Genomic DNA, 19688 nt, shown 5'->3' with positions numbered 1-19688 from the left:
ACTACTGTTTTAGTGTTTTTCAACATATTTATAAATGATTTAGAGATGGGAACAATGAATGGAGTGATTAAATTTGCTGATGATAAAATATTATTCAACATTGTTAAATCACAAAAGGATTGTAAGAAATTGCAAGAGGACCTTGTGAGACTGGAAGACTGGGCATAAATTCATCTGGCCAAATGGCAGATGAATTTAATGTGGACAAGTAGAGTGATGCACAAAGGGAAGAGTAACCCAAATAATAGCTACACAATGCAAAGATCCACATTGGGACTCACCACCCCAAAAAAGAATCTAGGCACCATCATGGATTAATATGTTGAGATTGTCTGCTCAGTGTGCTGTAGCGTCCAAGAAAGCAAATAGAATGCTAGGAATTATTAGGAAGGGAATGGAGAATAAAACAGAGAATATCATAATGACTCTGTATTGCTCCGTGGTGCAATTGCACCTTGAGAATTTTGTGCAAGTCTGGTCACCGCATCTCAAAAAAGATATAGCAGAATTAGAAAAGATATAGAAAAGGGCAACCAAAATGATAAAGGGAATGGAATGATTTCCCTATGAGGGCTCCCGCTCTTCAGCTTGGAGAAGAGACGGCTGAGAGGAGATATGATAGAAGTCTATAAAATAATATGCAAATGACTTTGCAGTGACCTCCCAGAGTGCAGGAGCACATGGTTGTCCCTGGGGCCACTCTTTCTCCCAGTTCTCATTCTTTACAGGTTAACAACGTCCTCTGGCCACCAAAGTGCTAGGGTTCTTCCAGCAAGGAGGAACATAAACCCCCAGGGCCCTAGCCTCACTAGGGTGGGGACCTTCACACAGTCTCTCAGTTCTCTTTTGGTTGCTCTTACAAATATACTCATGCTTAGGATGTCTTTCTTGAGGGCACTTTTAACTCTGAAGAAAGACGCTGGTTATGTGTTCAATAAAAATGTACTGTAACAAAAAAAAACTCAAAGTCCAATTAACAACAAAAATATCTCCAATTGATCATTATACAAAAACAAACATCCAAAAATGCCTCTTTCTCAGTTTTTGTAGATGAGTAAGTGTCCTTTTAGGGTGGTAAATACTAAGGTAACTTTCATTGGGTAAATGATGCACAGGCTCAGTAAGGACTGGCATTCTCTCTGATGATAAATATAGATTTTTTGTAGCAAAACCTCCCAAAAAGGTAGTCAAAAGTCAAATATCACTACTTCTCTCATTGGCAGGAATTGGTGGACAAAATAATTCCTCCCTAAATACTATAAAATACTTTTCTCTTCCTCCCAGATTGGTCCATTCTTTACCTGAATGGAGTGAGTCACAGGACCTTCCTGACCCTCCAAGGCAGGGGGAAAATCCTCCTTAGGCAGGCATAGGATCTCAAAAACTTAAATACTCAAAATTCTCAAAACACAAAACAGCTCTCTCAGTACTTCTCACACTCTCCAGACAATCCCATCCAGGCCTATGGAACTACTGGCAAGGGAAGAGTTGTTTTCTCCTGGGGCAGGTTATGAAGCCTAAAAATGGGGATCCAACAATGTACCTCTTTCTTTCTCTCCAAAACCTCCACACAAAATGCAAAAGAACCCTTTTCCCCTTGTATCAGACTATGGGTACCCAAAGCAGGGGAGAATCCGGAACTACAACTCAACTTTAGAAACATTTCTCAAAAAGCCCACACTATTCCATGTATCAGCCTGCTCTTACAAAGCATAGCTGGCCAATACATAGGAGTCTCTATGGAGGTACTCCCAGCTAAGAAAAAAAGCATAGGGGCAATTTAGCTAGTGAAGACCTATTGGTCTCTACAAATGAGTGGGGTGGAACAGGTAAACAGGGAAATTCACTGCTTATCCCTGGAATAAGCAGCATGGAATCTATCAGCTTTTTTGAATCCTTCCAGGTAGTTGTGATTTCAATTGGCCACTACTGGAAACAGGAGGATACTGGGCTTGATGGGCTTTTGGTCTGATCCAGTATGGCAAATCTTATGTTCCTTTGTTTGGCCTGATCCTATTTTGATGCATAGCTGGATGTCATCAGCAAAAAGGTGTTATTCAATGTTGATGGTTTGGATGATGTCACAGATTGGACGGATGTAAATGATAAAGTTGATCAGGAAAAGCACTGAACTCTAGATTACTCCATAGGTGAGGTCTTAAGGTGAGAATCATTTTTAGTTCAGGATACAGACTGGGTCCTGTTGTCCAGGAAAGATTGAAACCATTTGATAGCTGTGCCTTTGATGCCTATATCACCAAGTATTCGTAATAGGAGTTGGTGATCAATGGTGTCAAAGGTGGTGGAGAGATCTAATAGGAATAAGAGGGAGTCTCCACTTTAGTCGGCATTCATGTGGATGCTATTGGTTATGGCTAATATGATGAATTCTGTTTTGCATCCTTTCCTGAATCCAGATTGGAAGGAATGAAAGATGTTGCCCTCTTCTAGGAAGTCAAGCAATTGGAAATAAATTGTTCTTTCTACTATTTTTGATAACAGTGGAATGATGGAGACTCAACAATAGGTATCAAGAATTTTGGGGTCACAACCAGGTTTTTCAAGATGGATTAGCATGATGAATTAGCGTGATGAATAGGTTGTGATATATGTGTATATTAACTTGTGTGATAGAAAACTGATTGTATGAAGTAGTACCAAAAGTTATCAGTGTGAGTGATTTATGATAACTAAAGGAACCTGGCTGTGAGAAGATGGTGTCTGTGCCTTATGATCTCCCTACAATCCTGGGACTCAACTATATTATATATATATTTATATATATATGTGTGTATGTGTGTGTGTGTGTGTATGTGAAACAAGAAGAGATGATGTGTTTGCATGCGTGCCTGTAGAAAATATGTAGAATGTAAGTGTGAATGAGGTATAGCAGAATGAGTCTATAAGGTTCTGAATGAATGAGAAAGAATGCTAAGATTAGGATAATGGTGATGTTGTGAATGTCATGTAGAATGACTTAGGGCAGGCCAAAGTGTATTTTTTAAAGGGCTCGTATAACAGCACTATATATAAAAAAAAATCCTTGTACTTTATACTAATTGGTGGTCCTTGTTTTAACAGCTTCTCCAAAACTGGCAATTTATTTTTGGTGTATTGAATTTAGGAAAGATTATCATTTGTTTTGGTCCTGTAGTCCCTTTTCCATTTTGTACTATATACCCTACTCTGAGGGGCCAATCTGACCAGCAAGGAATTGTCAGTCCCTGTATTTGTTTCAGTCCCCATGGCACTGAATAAAATCCTTTGGAAGCACATAGTTGTATCCCATTTTTAAAAGAAATGAGGGAACTGTCTGAAGGCAAGGAAGGGGAAATCCTTTTACAAGAATCTGTGTACATATGGCAGGATTGACTCTCAGAGAACAAAAGCAAAGTGAGGCTATTTACAGTGATGTTGTGAATCAGATCCAAAGTGCAGCAGGACAGCCCAGTTACCATGCAGGACCTTGTGAAGCCCTCACTGAATTCAGTGTCTTAAGTAGTCTGCTGCTTGCGCATTTCTAAATGTGCCAGAGTAACATTTAGAGCTATTTTCTTTCCTGTTTTTGCTATTGGCATTGCTTGTGAGGTTATTCCTGTAACATATTTCTGTACTAATTGCCTAAGGTTTGAAAATGGCTACACAGACAGCAAAGGATGAGAAACGGAAAGCTGTGCATCAGGAAGGATTTAATGATAACTTTCAAACCCCTCTTGGTACTCATGTTCTGGAAAGGGCTCTCTCTTTTGAGGGAGTGGGAGAGAGGTTTGTTCCATTAGATAGGATTAGTATGAGTTCAAGGAGCCCTGTACCAAGGTTCATGTGCCAATAGTGTCATGCACTTCTGCCTGGTGCTGATGCAGAGTATAAGATGCACAGGCTGGGAATTGGGCTGCTGCCCACCCCCACCCTTCCTTCCTCACTAACGTCTCTAGATGGAAAAATTTGGTCCTGACTTTGGAGGGAGGATGAGAGGAGTTATTATTGTGAAGCCTATAGATGTAATATCCTCCTCTGTATTAAGGAAAGAAACAAGAGGTTCCATCACCAAAACCTGATAGCTAATCCATTGAAAGAAAAAGTTTTTTTATTGGATTTTAAGAATATTTATAAATTTGTATTGTTGATTATGTGTGTTTATTTTGTTATTCTGTTTCATGATTATGTGTGTTTATTTTGTTATTCTGTGTCATGACATATGTAATTCATATTTTGCTGGATGTTTTGTAGCAATGCTCTGAACGATTAGACTTGCGGTATATAAAAAAATTGAAATTGGAAGATCCGTAAAATCAGGAAATATGATAATTTATAACATGGTTAATCTTAAAAGATATCTAGCTAAGGTACTTTGTATTAATAACTAGCGGTACCCGGCCACACGTTGCAGTGGCAGAGTCAGGTTCTTTACCCTCCCTCCCCCTTCCCCTTGCTCATTTACCTCAGTCACTCATCCTCCTCCCCCTTGGTCACTCACCCCCCCTTCCCTCCCCTGTCCCCACTCCAACTATCTCCCCTCACACTCACCTCCCCCCACCTACTGCCTACCCTTCAGATCAGAAAACCTTTGTCTTTATATTTCTGTGGGAACCCCCCCACCCCAAACCCCCCCCCATCCCAACCCTTTAAATCAAATAATAACCCCCCACCCACCTGCCCCCTCCCAAGACCTGGGAAATTAAAATTGTTGGTGCTACCTGTGGTCTGTCCCTGGGCGTCTGTGTGTGTTATGTAGCCAAATAGGGGAGTGCCTAACCAAATCTGCACTTCCAAATTTGTTTTGTGGTCTGGGGAGGGCCATTTTGGTGCGTTCCCGACATCGTGCAAGTTTAGTGTATGTATTTGTGTGTGAAACTCCCCCTTCCCCCAAAAAACAACCCTATGAGAAAAGTTCTCTTAAACTAACCACCCCACACTCTCCTGCCCCCCTTCCCCTAGCCCCGTGAAAAACAGTAGCCCCCCCCTGCCCCCCCCAGAGTTGCTGAATGAATGAAACCTGCCCCCCCTCGTGACCCCTCCCCAAGATGTTTGCAATAAATTCATTACCACCCCCACCCTCCAGACCCCCCGAGACCTGATAAAAATGTCTATCGGTGGAGCGGGCGTTCAGGAGCGGTCTGGGAGCGATGTATTGGCATTGGTCCGTCGGCTGCGAGCACTGAAACGGATTCCGACGGCCCTTTGCCCTTACTATGTCAGTGGGGTGGAGCAATGGCAGCGGTAGGTCCTCTGACATAGTAAGGGCAAAGGTCCGCCGACTGCCAGTCCTGAAAATGGTGCCGAGGGGCCCTCGCCCTTACTATGTCACATGGGATACTGCCGCCAATGGTGTCCCTGAGTGGCATAGTAAGGGAAAGGGCCGTCGGCGCCATGTTAGTGCAGGAGATGTGTCCCGGACCGGTCCTGGCCCCACGCTGGAGCCTCCCGGACTTCTGTCAGGTTTTGTGTGTGTTGGGAGGGCCTGGGAAGTAAATAAATTTGGCATTTGTGTGGGGGGTGTGAGGAGGGTGGTTTTGTGTGTGTTGGGAGGCTGTGGGAAGTAAATCAATTTGGCATGTGTGAGGGGGGTGTGAGGAGGGTGGTGGGTGTATTTTATCTGTAAAGGAAATAGTTATCTTCCGGCGAAAAAAGTGCGCGAATGTGTTAAAATGGAAGTGAAATGTGGACCTGGACTGGCGAAATGATTAGTGTACCGTGTGTTAGTGTAAGGTGTAACAGATGGCGCTTACGTCCAGCAGATGTCGCTGTTTTCTGGAAAAAAAATTTAAACCTATTTTACCTGTCACAGGTGTGACATATCTGTAATGTAAGTACAGAAGAACCTTCCTGTATGCGAAATGAAGGTTGTGTCCAAATATGAAAGCAATCGGTTCAGTGGTTTCTGAGATTAGCGATTTTGTCCAAACTATTTAACATTTTTATTTATATAGATGGGGAAGATTTTAAAAGCCCTATGTGCCGAACCTATTTTGCATAGGCCCGGCGATGCGCGCAAGCCCTGGGACGCGCGTTTGTTCTGGGGATTGAAAAAAGGGGCGGGGCGGTCCAGGGCGGGGGCATAGCCAGAGGCCTCCGTAGGGCCTCTAGGCCGGGGGATCGTGCACCGGCATTTGGCGAGAAAGCCTTAGCGCATTTTGATAAATGACCCCCTGAATTCTAGTCAGGGAGAGGTTTAGTCAATGTGCAAATGGCAGGAGTGAATCTTTCTCAGTGAAAGACAGCAAAGTGGAGCCAGTTCCAAAAGTAGCTTAGTGCTACTTTTCCCATCCTCAGTGGGAAAAGAGGACTAAGCCTTTAAAAGAGGCTTTTGAATTCAACATTTTTAGTCATCTTTTAGAATTATTACCCTTAAGAGAAACATGGGTGTAGCCTGCACGTAGCAGCAGTTACTACCTTGGGAAGCTTGCAGGGCAGACTAGATGGACCATTTTGGTCTTTTTCTGCCATCATAACAATTTTATATGTTACTATGTAATTAGAAGAGTGTAATTATATTTGTCTGTGTTATCTGACAGAGTAAAAAAAACTGGCATTGTCCCTCAGGAATAAATGATGTAAGAGCGCCAAAATCACCCCAACAGGCGCAATGGAAGGTGAATTTCTTTGGCAGGACACCAGCCTAGATTCATTACAGCCTCGGGCAGGAACATATATAGTCAGGTCTGAGGACTCCCAGAGGAAAAATAAACTGTACATATGTATCTGGGTAAATGGGTATTTGGGGGGAAGGCAGTGAAGAAGTTAGGATTTTGATGCCCCTAGGGATTCTTGGTGCTGTCACCTCCTGTCATCTCCCTTCCCCTCCCCCCAAGGCTGGACAACAGGAGAAGAAGGTCAAAGGCACAGTCTCTCCCCTAGTTTCCTGTAGCAGCTCAGGGTAGATCCTGTGGCAAAAATTAAAAAATTTCTGAAGCAAATTGGCACACATTTCCATCCTTTATATTATATTTATATTATGAAACTAAAGTAGTTTTGCACTATATTTATTAGTATAATTTGCATTATTTTTATTGGAAGGCAGAAAATTTCAGTTAACCTGCCCCCCCCCCCCCCCCCCCCCCCCCCCGACTTCTGCTGTCCTAGGCACAGGCCTAGTGTGCCTACTGACAAATCCAGGCCTGGGGCATGTCTGTTGGCACACTGATAATGGATCATTATGATGACTCCTTCTCTTGTACCCTCCAAATATCTTTCAATAAAACAATCACAGGTGAGATATCCCACAGGAAGTTCTTAAATTGTCCAATATTTTTTTAATAGAAGTGAAATATTTGGGCTAATAAAACTACTCTGTGATTTCTAAAATTACTGTTATGCTACTGGAAATTGATATAACATACACATCTTATAGCACTTTTATATATACATAATATATACTTATTTAAATTTAGAACTATATATTACATTTATTTCTACATAAACAGGCTACAAATATAAGCCAAATTTTGTTTTTCTTATGATTTCCAACACCAGACACTATTTTACAAAACATACATAGTAAAATAAAATGCCTTAAGACGTTACAGATCTTTTAAAATTCATTTTCATATGTTAGGACCGAGCTGCGAGGTCATTAGTTCATAGAAAATGGAGCTATTTTAAGACAACTAATAACCAGTTCACATTAAAATGTGAATCTGGCATGTGGCTGGCTGTCCTTTGATCAGAGAGATACGGTACTAAAACAAATCAATGGACACATACAGCAAGTGAGATCTCCGTGGCTGCTAGTCATCATGGCTAATGTTAATCATAGCACTCGGATCATCCTTCTAATCTGACCCACTTGATTGGACATATTACTCTGCCTCCACCCCCCATCTTCAAAAGGACTGTCTGCTAGCTATACTCTGTTATCAATCTTAGGACGGACAACTCTGACCATGTTTCACAGAAAACATTCAAATCGACTTAAAATAGAGCTTCAAAAGTCTCCTTTTGAGGAGGTGCAGGTCAAAGATACATTTACAAGTTTCCAAAGTTCTCAGCTAAAAAATAAAAAAATAATAATAATTAAAAAGAAACAGAAAGCTGGATCTCAAGTTTATCCAGTTAGAAACACGAAAAGCTTATGTGGTGCTGAATAATACTCTTACGTATAATCTTTCAGCTACTAGATATTAGACACTCAGTGTCAAGATAGTCTTGAGTTCATAACCCTGACATTGTAACCGTACACAAATATATGTATTTATGCAGCATATCCGATGTGTAAAAGGCAGTGATGTGCTTTCTTCAGCGCAAAGGCTACTGAATTTCTTTAACACTTCCTTGGATCTCATTTGTACGCTGTATGCTTTCTCAGCCTTATTATAATGCGGACTCACAGAAGTGCTACGTGCAGGTCTTTGCATAGTTCCATTGTCAGTATGTGGACTCCATAGAGTTGCACTTGAAAAACTGAGTAATACCGGTAAGGCACAAGACGCATCCCTGTGATTTCCAGTTCTCTAAGCAGATACCATGTCCCGCTGAACTGTTGGTGTGGAACAGGCTTGGGAATGTTTTTCCTCATGGAGCAGCTCCGTCTCTTCATTGGAGTAAGCCGTATCATCAGAATGATATCCTGACTGGTAGCCACTCGTCTGGTGTGAAGCCTCAGACATAACAGACTCGTTACTTTTACTGGGGATTAGTCCACTGCAAGGGAAATGAGCTGATATTATCATAGCTTCACCGCAACCTCTTTACTTGGATATATTTGTTTACCATGATGAGTTTTTAGCACTCAAGGATATGAGCAACTGGTCGTTGAAGCACTGGTTAGAGCCCAAGGGTAATGCAATCCAGGCACAGACTTTCACGTATAGCTTTATTAATGCACCTCTAGCCTGATTACCAAATCTACTCATTATCCCAATCCAGAGTCATAAAACCATGGAGTGGAGTTGTGATGTGAACCCAAATTAAAACTGCCAACACATCCCTCATGGAAAGGAAACTAGATTTGGGCTTGACAGAGATTAAGTGTTAATACCATGAGCATACACGTTCTTCTTTCCACAAAGCAGACACCAGACACACACACATTCACAGTATGTGGAATAACATCATCTTCCATAGGTGGGAGTAGTTACTAAACTGTGTAAATATAAATAGCATGGTACGATTCCAAGAATGGCTCACATACCACCGGTACATGTAAAGGCCCTGCCTATAAAAGGAACAAATTGTCATGCAAGTGGCTAATGTTAAAAAAAATTCATTTATCTGAGAGATTAATTAGAAAGATTATTACATCCTTCCTAATGATTCTTAAAATCACTGACTACTAGAGGCCATTGTGCCAAATGAAGGTTACCTGTAGCATATTACTTGGTTTTCTCTGTTTTCCAAGGTTTTGAGTTCTTCAGATGCAAGAATCATTCCACTGTCTGTCTGGTTGTCCTATATAAAGGAAAATACAGTCAGTCGCAATATAGTGAAATACATTTAGAAAAAGGGGAAAAAACATGCTTTTATCTTCCAACTATATTTCTGATCATTTACTTCCCTTTCTACCCAACAAGGCTGTACAATCCTGCTTTGATTCAGAGAGGAATAAAACCATTATCACCGAAACCAGCTGCACACTGAGAGCAGCGTGGTTTGTGCTACTGGATGAAATTGATGCAGAAAAATGCAAACTATCGTGTCATCCACTGGGCAGCAGCCTGCTCCATTACAGCAGTGTCCAATCCACGACAGACACAAATTTGCTTTTAGAAAAGAAAATATAACAATGGATGAGCAATGTCTTTAAAAGAGATACTTACATCTTGAACAACTTTAATCATTGGCTCTACAGGAACATCTTCAAAGGTTTTTACACTCACGGGTCTACTTTTGCTCTTGTTGCTCTGGAGGTACTTGCTGCAACAGAAAATAAAACTTGGAAAGTAAGTTTCTGGCTGCCAGTGTGAATGATAACGCTGGAAGTTTACACAAGAATGACCCCCATTAATCTAGACTAGAAATACTGCTGGGAATATGGATTTACAACCAAGTTATAAAAAGCATGGCAAATATCCTTGGGTTCCTGTTTATAGAGTATTGTTCATGCTCAATGTCTGCAAATCCCATCTTCAAGAATTAGTGAATAAAGGAACCTGGAGGTGAAACAACAAAGCCTTCATTTTATTGGACTCCGCTTACGAAAGCCAGAGGGCAATAACATTAAACGACAGGAAACTGGGTCACCTTACGCTTTCGTTGCTCATGAATTAATGCCCCTCAGTGTGTCTTCCTTTGCAGTCCCTTCTCTGAAACTCTGCCAAGCTCTGGCACCACGGTGGAAAGATAATACAGAACTGGCTATCCTCCTACCATATACTACTGTAAGCCAATACTGAAATCTAGGAGAAGACGCAGCTCTCTTTACCCCATTCTTAATGGGGAACTGATACGTTTGGTTTCCAATGAAAGCTTACATATTCTACTGCCAGCATTGATGGCCTAGAGGCAGACCACACAGACAGAAAACCTGAAATCAATTTTCAGTTAATTCCAAAGTGAATCCAGATAATTTGGCTTTTATATTAGGTACGTTTTAATGCCATGCAATCAAGTACAATCACTGAAATTCCAAAGGAAATCTTTTGTCCCATGGTGGTACTATAGACCAAGGAATCCTCTAGCAAGATAACATTGCTTTAAGAGAAGAGATGAAACAAAAAAAAAACCCTGTATAGTATCAAAATAATTGTGGCATTTTCAGTTTAGAAGATATCACAATCAGGTTTTTGTGGGTGGGGGATTTGCACAACTACCAACTGAATGGTTTCTTGTAAAGAAAACTCTATGGCCTATTCCTGCTTTTGTAAGTCACCCAGGGCCGGATTTTAAGATGACAGCACCCACAGGCAAGAGTATTTATGGCAAAGAATGCACTCTTTCTCTGGAAATCAGAGATCAGCAGGAGGAATCCAAACATTTGGACATGTTCGGGATTTGGAGCCCAAAATACATGCCTATGTTACTTTTATGCCTAAATCTGGCCCTGAAATCACCACACAGTGCTTCTTGAACTTGTAGTCATGAATTCCTTAGCAAGAACAAACAAAACTTCAAATGCAGAAGTACCATTGAGATAAGTGAGTAATCCAGGACTGAACCTCAAATCTATTTTAGGAATTGATCCATTACAGAAACATCTAATTATTTAAATGCACACTGGGATGCATTTCAGGTTTTCTTTCCTCACTTCCAGAATGGTAAATAAATGATTTATGTGGTTCTATCAGAAAATCTTTTCACCTAAGGTTCTGCAACAAGTTGATGTATATTTTCTAACAGTAAGAGAAAGACATAGAGGAGTAGGTGAAAATGAAGCTAATAAGGATGGGAATAAGAGCAGATGAAGGAAGAAGTTCCGAAAATGTATGGTGAATAGTCCAAAAGGATGGGAGGAATAAAAACATTTGATAAAGGAATGAAAGTGTGGAGGAAAAGAAAAGTAAGGACAAGACAAATTAAGAATAAGGTGCAGGACACAATGGAATGAAAGAAAACAAAGAGGTCCATATCTAGTAAACCAGCAAGTGGACAAGTTATCTGGCTAAGGTTAGCTGGATAGCTTGTCCTGGATATCCAGCGGGATAAACGTCCTGCTGAGTATCTTCGAATACATTTTTCCAACTACTTTTAACAAGATAACTTTTAACCTAACCCGTTAGACTTAAAGTTAACCAGGAAAGTGTACCCTGATAACTTTACTGATGGATATCCAGCCAGATAAAAAAAGAAGAATACCAGGAGCATGTCAGGATGCACTCTCTGAGCGCTATCAAGCACCTTTGTGTTCCTTTCCTCATTCCAAATCACATCAAATGTTCACAGATGTGTATCGTCCTGTTCGTACGTCTGATTGTGCAGGTAAAAGCGGCCCCCAAACTCTAGACCACCACCAAAACCTCACCTCAAGTTACTAGTTGACCCTCCTATAGTGGTATAAAAAGTTGACCAATATGTGTATCACACAATATGTTCTCTCTCTCTCTCTCTCCCTCCCTCCCCATTTCAGGTATAGTACATAACATTAAACAAAACACCCCTCCTTTTCATAAACTCCTCCCCTTTGACTAAATTTTCTAGATTTCCATACACATTGCATTTTGATGAATGACCCTGTAAGTTAGCTAGATAACTTTAGATCTGCCTTAGAATAGGTCTGAAATTATCTGGCCACATGTGACCAGATAACCTGAAGCTTAACTAGCTATATTCAAAGGAGTTTTCATTTTATTATTTAAAATATTTCTGGGCCGCTCCATCCCATGTTCTGAGCGGCTTATAAATTTATAAACATAAAAATAAAACATTACAACAGAATATACATCAAAACTAAACAATACAGAATGAAATAAAATATCATGATCTGTTCTACTGGAATGCCACAAACTCTGCTAGCTGCTTCAACAGTACTCAGCAAAGCCTGCCTACAAATTTAAATAGGTGAGTCATCAGATCTTTTTGGATATCTGGTTAAGTGGCTTTAGTTTAATTGTTTACAACGTGCAACGCATGCCTCGCAGCTCTAATCTCTGACCCCCACCCAATATTTATTTATTTTATTTATTTTTAGATTTTTATATACCGGTGTTCCTGTATTAAAATACAGATCACATCGGTTTACATTGAAACATAAAAATTACGCCAAGAGGCGGTACATATAACAAGGTTATAGAACTTGGAAAACATGGAAAACAGGTTCGAAAAATAACATTGAGAAAATTGTATAGTCTCTTTGAGAAACCAAATCATAAAATAAGGCGTAATTGTCTAAGATAAATGTGATCTGCAGAAGGGATTGCGATGGTGAGAAAATCTTGATAGCTGGAGGTAAAAAATAATCAAAGTTCTGGAAAAGCTTGGCTAAAGAGCCAGGTTTTAATTTTCTTTTTGAAGGAAGCGAAGCAGATCTTAAGGCGGATGTCTGGCGGGAGCATGTTCCATTGGACGGGTCCTGCTAAAGAGATGGTACGTTTCTGATGTAAGGATATTGTTGAAGGAACATAGAGTGTGCCTTTATAAGCTCCTCTGATAGGTCTAGATGAAGAGTGAAAACGAAGTTGGGTACTTAAGTGGAGTGGGGATATGTTGTAAATAGATATAGATATAATAGATATAAATATATCAAAAAGGGGCCCTACTGGGCCAGGCCCCCCAACCTCCACCCCCATGTAAAGTTCAACACGTGCAAACCTCTCCTTCTGATGGTCACTGGCTCCCCCTATTCCCACCCCCACACCCCTGCCTCCTCCCCGAGCAAGAATTCAGTGTGAATTCTACAGCAGAGTATGCATAATGTGATAATCATATGAATAGCAAGTGTTTCTTTTCAGACCACTTTTATAGAGATACATCCTAAGGGCACAGAATGGGAAAAATACCTTTGTCAAGGAAGCCCCCAAGTGTGAATGAAGGATGCACTGAAACCTAGCTAGATATTAGTGACAGATGTTACAGCTTTAGCACTGCAAACCAGATTAAGATTTACAGCTGGGGAGAGGGCTCAGCAGCTGAGCTCTCTTCCTTCTCTCCTCCATGAAATGACCCAGTGGCCCGATAGGATGCACAGTACCTACCTAATTCCTGCTGTGTTGTCATAATGGAATTTCGGATCACACATTTCCTCTTCTTCCGTGCAGGAAACAGGTGAGGTAGGTAACGAAAGCCCAGAATCTTCTTCCATATTTAAGGATGCAATTAGCGGAATGTAGTCTTTCCCATCCTGTAATATTACAGCCCATGAGAATACTTGCCATGAAAGCCTTCAACTTGTGCAGTGCCACGGCACTTTGTGCATTCTGTGCAATTTTCTCCTGCCTTTGTCAATACCATGTAAATTCAAGAAGTATACGATTGTAGATAAATCTGTGGATGTGTATACGTACAAAGCACCTTACTTTTTTAAAGCCACCCTCCACTATTGTGGACAAGACCATATGATAAAACTTGAACTGAACTATTGCCCACCCAGTTTTCAAAGAGTGTGGATTGAATGAGGGTACATGGAATGCATTAGCGCAATGCTAATCATGGTGCTTAGTAGGGATGTGAATCGGGTGCCCCATCGTTTCTGCTATCGGGTTCGTGTGGCCGCGGGAAAATCTCAGTTTCCCGCGGATCGGCATTTTTTTTTTTAGTGAAAAATCATTTTTCGGGAATAGTGCGTGCTAACGGGAGTTAGCGCACAGTAAATAAAAAATAACAAAAAGTAACAAAAATTAACAGTTTTTGTTAGTGCGCACTAACAAAAACCGTTAATTTTTGTTACTTTTTGCTATTTGTGTTAATGCTAGCTAACCCCTGTTAGCTTGCACTAAGCCGAAAAACGATTTTTGATGAAAATTCGGGGGAAATGCGATCATTTCTCATTTTTCACGAATTTTTGACGAATTAATAAATATCATACGATATTTTAATTTGTCAGAAAAAACGATTCACATCCCTAGTGTTTAGTCATATGAAAGAATGACTAAAGCAGAGGTCGCCAACTCCGGTTCTCAAGAGCCACAAACTGGCCTGGGTTTCAGGATATCCATGATGTATATGCATGAGATACATTTGCATACAATGGAGGCAGTGCATGCAGATTATCTCATGCATATTCATTGTGAATATCCTGAAAACTCAGCCTGTTTGTGGCTCTTGAGGACCAGAGTTGGCCAAACATGGACTAAAAGATCATTTTTGTCTGGTTTCAACAGAGGTCTGTGATATGGGTATTTATGTTTGTCCATGAAGTATGAACTTGATGTTGAGTACAGAAAAGACGTCCCTCTTTCTAGCAAGATTAGTTTAATCCAGACACAATAAAGAGCATGGGTATAAACCTGTTACTCAGGATTACAGATTTTCTCCAGTAATCCAGTCCAGTCAGATGATCAAACCTGTAGCCCAGGGATAGCCATCTTCAGTCCTCAAGAGCCACAAACAGGCCTGGTTTTCAGGATGTCCACAACAAATATGCATTATATAGATTTGCATGCACTGTCTCCATTGTATGCAAATCTATCTCATGCATATTCATTTTGGATATTCTGAAAACTTGGTCTGTTTGTGGCTCTCGAGAACCAGAGTTGGCCACCCTTGCCTTAGCCTGTAACCTGCATGAGTGTGTGGAAAACTATGTAGCTGTGGCAGCTGTAACTGTAGCTGCGTAGTTTAAAAGTTGTGAGATACTGAGGTGGTTTTGCTACACAACATTCTATGAGGCCAATATACTAAACTGCATTGTACTTTACAAAGTGTTAATGCGCAAAACATGGCAAATACACATTATTTCATTTGTGAAATTGCTATGCTATTTAACTTTTACAAAGTGCAATGCAAAATCTATATAAAAAGGTAGTAAACTGCATAAGTATGCAAAGCAGCTCATCATCTGCAGTATGTTTGCGCAGACAAATATCATGCACAAACAGGCATTATAGTGCAAAACGTAACTATACTTTGGAGAGGTGTAGTCAAGTTTTTTCTATTAAAATCCATGTTGGAATGAACCTCAATGTAAAAAAATTATCATAAAGTAAATTTGCATATTATTTAAATGGATCAGTAATATAAGAAAAAAAATTGCATGGTACAGTCCCATTCCCATAGGGGCAGATTTTCAAAGCCCTATGTGCGCCAGGCCTATTTTCAAAAGGCCCGACGGCCCCGGGACGCGTGTAAGTCCTGAGGCTTGAAAAAAGGGGCGGAGAATGGGCGGGGCAGGAAGGGAGGGGAAAGTGGGGGAGCGGAAGGAAAGTTCTCTCCGAGGCTGCTCTGATTTTGGAGCAGCCTTGGAGGGAACAGGGAAAGCCAGCAGGGCTCCATAAGGGCTCGGCATGCGCAAGGTGCACTATGTGCACCCCCTTGCGCGTGCCAATCCTGGATTTTATTACATGCACGCGGCTGCACGCGCATGTTATAAAATTGGGCGTACATTTGTGTGTGCGGGATTGCCCATAGAGCCTAATGCAAGTTTGTACATCAGCTTCTGTGATAGCTTCTATTTGTGAGAGAGGCTGAGGACTCTGCTGAGATCAAGTTCCCCCTGCAAATGCTTCTGTGCTTCCAGAAAGCCAAATTCATGATTACTTGAGGAGCTGCTACTTTAATTTGTCTATGGCTACCCGGAAAAAAACTGAAGAAGATGCTGCCACTCATGTTCCAAAGCCTGATACACTGTTATTTCTCACTGATATGCTAAAAGTATCTGTGATGTTTGCTGCTGTGATGCTTTGTGTTCCTGAATCCTGAATAAAGTTTCTACTACCTGGCATACTGGTTTGCTGGAATATTTCCTCTCCCTATCCCAGACTTCTTTAACAAGTCATAATGAGGATCTGACAATGAATCATGATTAAGAACATAAGAACATAAGAAATTGTCATGCTGGGTCAGACCAAGGGTCCATCATGCCCAGCATCCTGTTTCCAACAGAGGCCAAACCAGGCCACAAGAACCTGGCAATTATCTAAACACTAAGAGGTTCCCATGCTACTGATGCAATTAATAGCAGTGGCTATTCCCTAAGTAAACTTGATTAATAGCCGTTAATGGACTTCTCCTCCAAGAACTTATCCAAACCTTTTTTGAACCCAGCTACACTAACTGCACTAACCACATCCTCTGGCAACAAATTCCAGAGCTTTATTGTGCATTGAGTGAAAAAGAATTTTCTCCGATTAGTCTTAAATGTGCTACTTGCTAACTTCATGGAATGCCCCCTAGTCCTTCTATTATTCGAAAGTGTAAATAACCGAGTCACATCTACTCATTCAAGACCTCTCATGATCTTAAAGACCTCTATCATATCCCCCCTCAGCCGTCTCTTCTCCAAACTGAACAGCCCTAACCTCTTCAGCCTTTCCTAGTAGGGGAGCTGTTCCATCTCCTTTATCATTTTGGTTGCCCTTCTCTGTACCTTCTCCATCGCAACTATATCTTTTTTGAGATGTGGCGACCAGAATTGTACACAGTATTCAAGGTGTGGTCTCACCATGGAGCAATATAGAGGTATTATGACATTTTCCGTTTTATTAACCATTCCCTTCCTAATAATTCCTAACATTCTGTTTGCTTTTTTGACTGCTGCAGCACCCTGAGCCAACGATTTTAAAGTATTATCCACTATGATACCTAGATCTTTTTCCTGGGTGGTAGCTCCTAATATAGAACCTAACATCGTGTAACTACAGCAAGGGTTATTTTTCCCTATATGCAACACCTTGCACTTGTCCACATTACATTTCATCTGCCATTTGGATCCCCAATCTTCCAGTCTTGCAAGGTCTTCCTGTAATGTATCACAGTCTACTTGTGATTTAACTACTCTGAATAATTTTGTATCATCCACAAATTTGATAACCTCACTCGTCGTATTCCTTTCCAGATCATTTATATATATATTGAAAAGCACCGGTCCAAGTACAGATCCCTGAGGCACTCCACTGTTTATCCTTTTCCACTGAGAAAATTGACCATTTAATCCTACTCTGTTTCCTGTCTTTTAACCAGTTTGTAATCCATGAAAGGACATCGCCTCCGATCCCATGACTTTTTAGTTTTCGTAGAAGCCTCTCATGAGGGACTTTTTCAAACGCCTTATGAAAATCCAAATACACTATATCTACCGGTTCACCTTTATCCACATGTTTATTAACCCCTTCAAAAAAATGAAGCAGATTTGTTAGGCAAGACTTGCCTTGGGTAAATCCATGTTGAGTGTATTCCATTAAACCATGTCTTTCTATATGTTCTACGATTTTGATCTTGAGAATAGTTTCCACTATTTTTCCCGGCACTGAAGTCAGGCTCACTGGTCTATAATTACCTGGATCGCCCCTGGAGCCTTTTTTAAATATTGGAGTTACATTGGCCACCCTCCAATCTTCAGGTTCAATGGATGATTTTAATGATAGGTTACAAATTTTAACTAATAGATCAGAAATTTCATTTTTTAGTTCCTTCAGCTAAATTATTATTGATTACTGTTAACTTCTTCCCAGGCATTAATGGCAATTTTACTTGTATTTATAAATTGGGAGTAAGTAAACATAAAGGGGTAGATTTTCAAAGGGGTACGCGTGTAAGATACGCGCGTACCCCCTGAAAACCTACCCCAAACCCCCCCTGCGCGCGCCGAGCCTATTTTGCATAGGCTCGGCGGGGCGCGCAAGCACCAGGACGCACGTAAGTCCCGGGGCATGCATGGAGGGGTGTGTCGGGGGTGTGCCGGGAGTGACACGCTGTTTCGGGGGCGGCGGCGCGGGCGTGGTTTCAGCCCGGGGGTGTTCCGGGGGGCATGGCCGCGCCCTCCGGACCAGCCCCCGGACTGGAACATGGAGCACGGCAGCCGGCCTGGCGCATGCAAAGTTACGCCTGCTGGAAGCAGGCGTAACTTTGCCGACAAACGTGGGGGGGGTTAGATAGGGCCGGGGGGTGGGTTAGGTAGGGGAAGGGAAGGGAAGGTGCGGGGGGGTGGAAGGAAAGTTCCCTCTGAGGCCGCTCCAATTTCAGAGCGGCCTCGGAGGGAACGGAGGCAGGCTGCGCGGCTCAGCGCGTGCAGGCTGCCGATTTTGGGCAGCCTTGCGCGCGCCGACCCCGGATTTTAATGGATACGTGCGGCTACGCGCATATCTATTAAAATCCCGCGTACTCTTGATCGTGACTGGTGCGCGAACAAAAGTACGCGTGTGCGCAGATTTATAAAATCTGCCCCAAAAGCTTTTTCATTTCAAAGAGTACATGAAAAGGATTGACACTGGTCATCTTCTTGGCTTATCCTAGATTTTGTGTTCCGTGCACATGCACCATAAATCATACACTCCTGTAGCTCTGCATGGGAATGAGCTTTGCATAATTCTTATATGATCTCATAATCTATAAATAAAGATACAGGAACAGCACAATAGGCAACCTTGGACATATCCAGAACTGCAAACAATAGACTTGACTGAGAAATACATGAAGCTGTCTAATAATCTGAACCTGAAGAAGGGGAAGGCTCAGGAGTAATGTAAGGAAATATTTGTTTACAGAAAGGGGGTTGGGGGTGGACACAAGAAAAAGGCTCCAAATGGCAATGACAGCAAGAAAACCAGTAAGAGAAGTCCTGAAAGCATGAGCTGAACACAGGGGACCCTGAGCAGAGTGGAAATGAAGGTGACCTAAAAAATCAGGTAGGCTGTGCGGTGTTGTAACAGGAAAGAACAGTGGCGAGACTACATGGTCTTTATATGCTAACCTATCCAATTCTACGTTTCTGTGTCACAGCAGGAGAAAATAAAAATCATTTGGGGGATAATTTTTCAAAACTGTGCTGGCAGCTGCAAAGTCCGCCGCTGGCACTTGTCACAATAGATTTTGTAACAATTCTCCAAAAGAAAGTAGGCAGGACATGCATCCCACTGGCCACTGGACAGCACCCATTGCTCCACCTCTCCCCGTTCCCTGCCACAGAGCCGGAGCAGCAGCAGCAGCTGTAGACAGGCTGTTAGCAGCACAGGGGCTTATGGGTTCCCAGCTCCCATCCAGCCACGGCCTCTTCAGGGTAGATTCCTATATATATTAGGGATGTGAATCGTTTTTTGACGATTTAAAATATCGTCCAATATATTTTAAATCGTCAAAAATCGTTAGGGCCACGATACAATACCAATTCCCCCGATTTATCGTTAAAAAATCGTAAATCGGGGGAAGGGGGAGGGCAGGAAAAC

The 19688-nt window shown here is 41.6% G+C and overlaps 1 protein-coding gene across 1 annotated transcript in view; it reads right to left on the bottom strand.

Moving 5' to 3' along the window:
- Window positions 1–7084: 7084 nt before the first annotated feature.
- Window positions 7085–19688, bottom strand: part of KDR (kinase insert domain receptor) — a 105898-nt gene continuing 93294 nt past the window's right edge. Inside the window, 4 exon segments of the mRNA XM_029587538.1 lie at window positions 7085–8640; window positions 9302–9387; window positions 9756–9852; window positions 13566–13711. Coding sequence (XP_029443398.1) covers window positions 8451–8640; window positions 9302–9387; window positions 9756–9852; window positions 13566–13711 — 519 coding nt within the window. The 3' untranslated portion in view covers window positions 7085–8450.

This window comes from Rhinatrema bivittatum, chromosome 1 (assembly GCF_901001135.1).
Source record: "Rhinatrema bivittatum chromosome 1, aRhiBiv1.1, whole genome shotgun sequence".
Taxonomy (NCBI): Eukaryota; Metazoa; Chordata; class Amphibia; order Gymnophiona; family Rhinatrematidae; genus Rhinatrema; species Rhinatrema bivittatum.
Note: the sequence above shows the minus strand (reverse complement) of the source record. Positions and strands in the feature narration are given on the sequence as shown.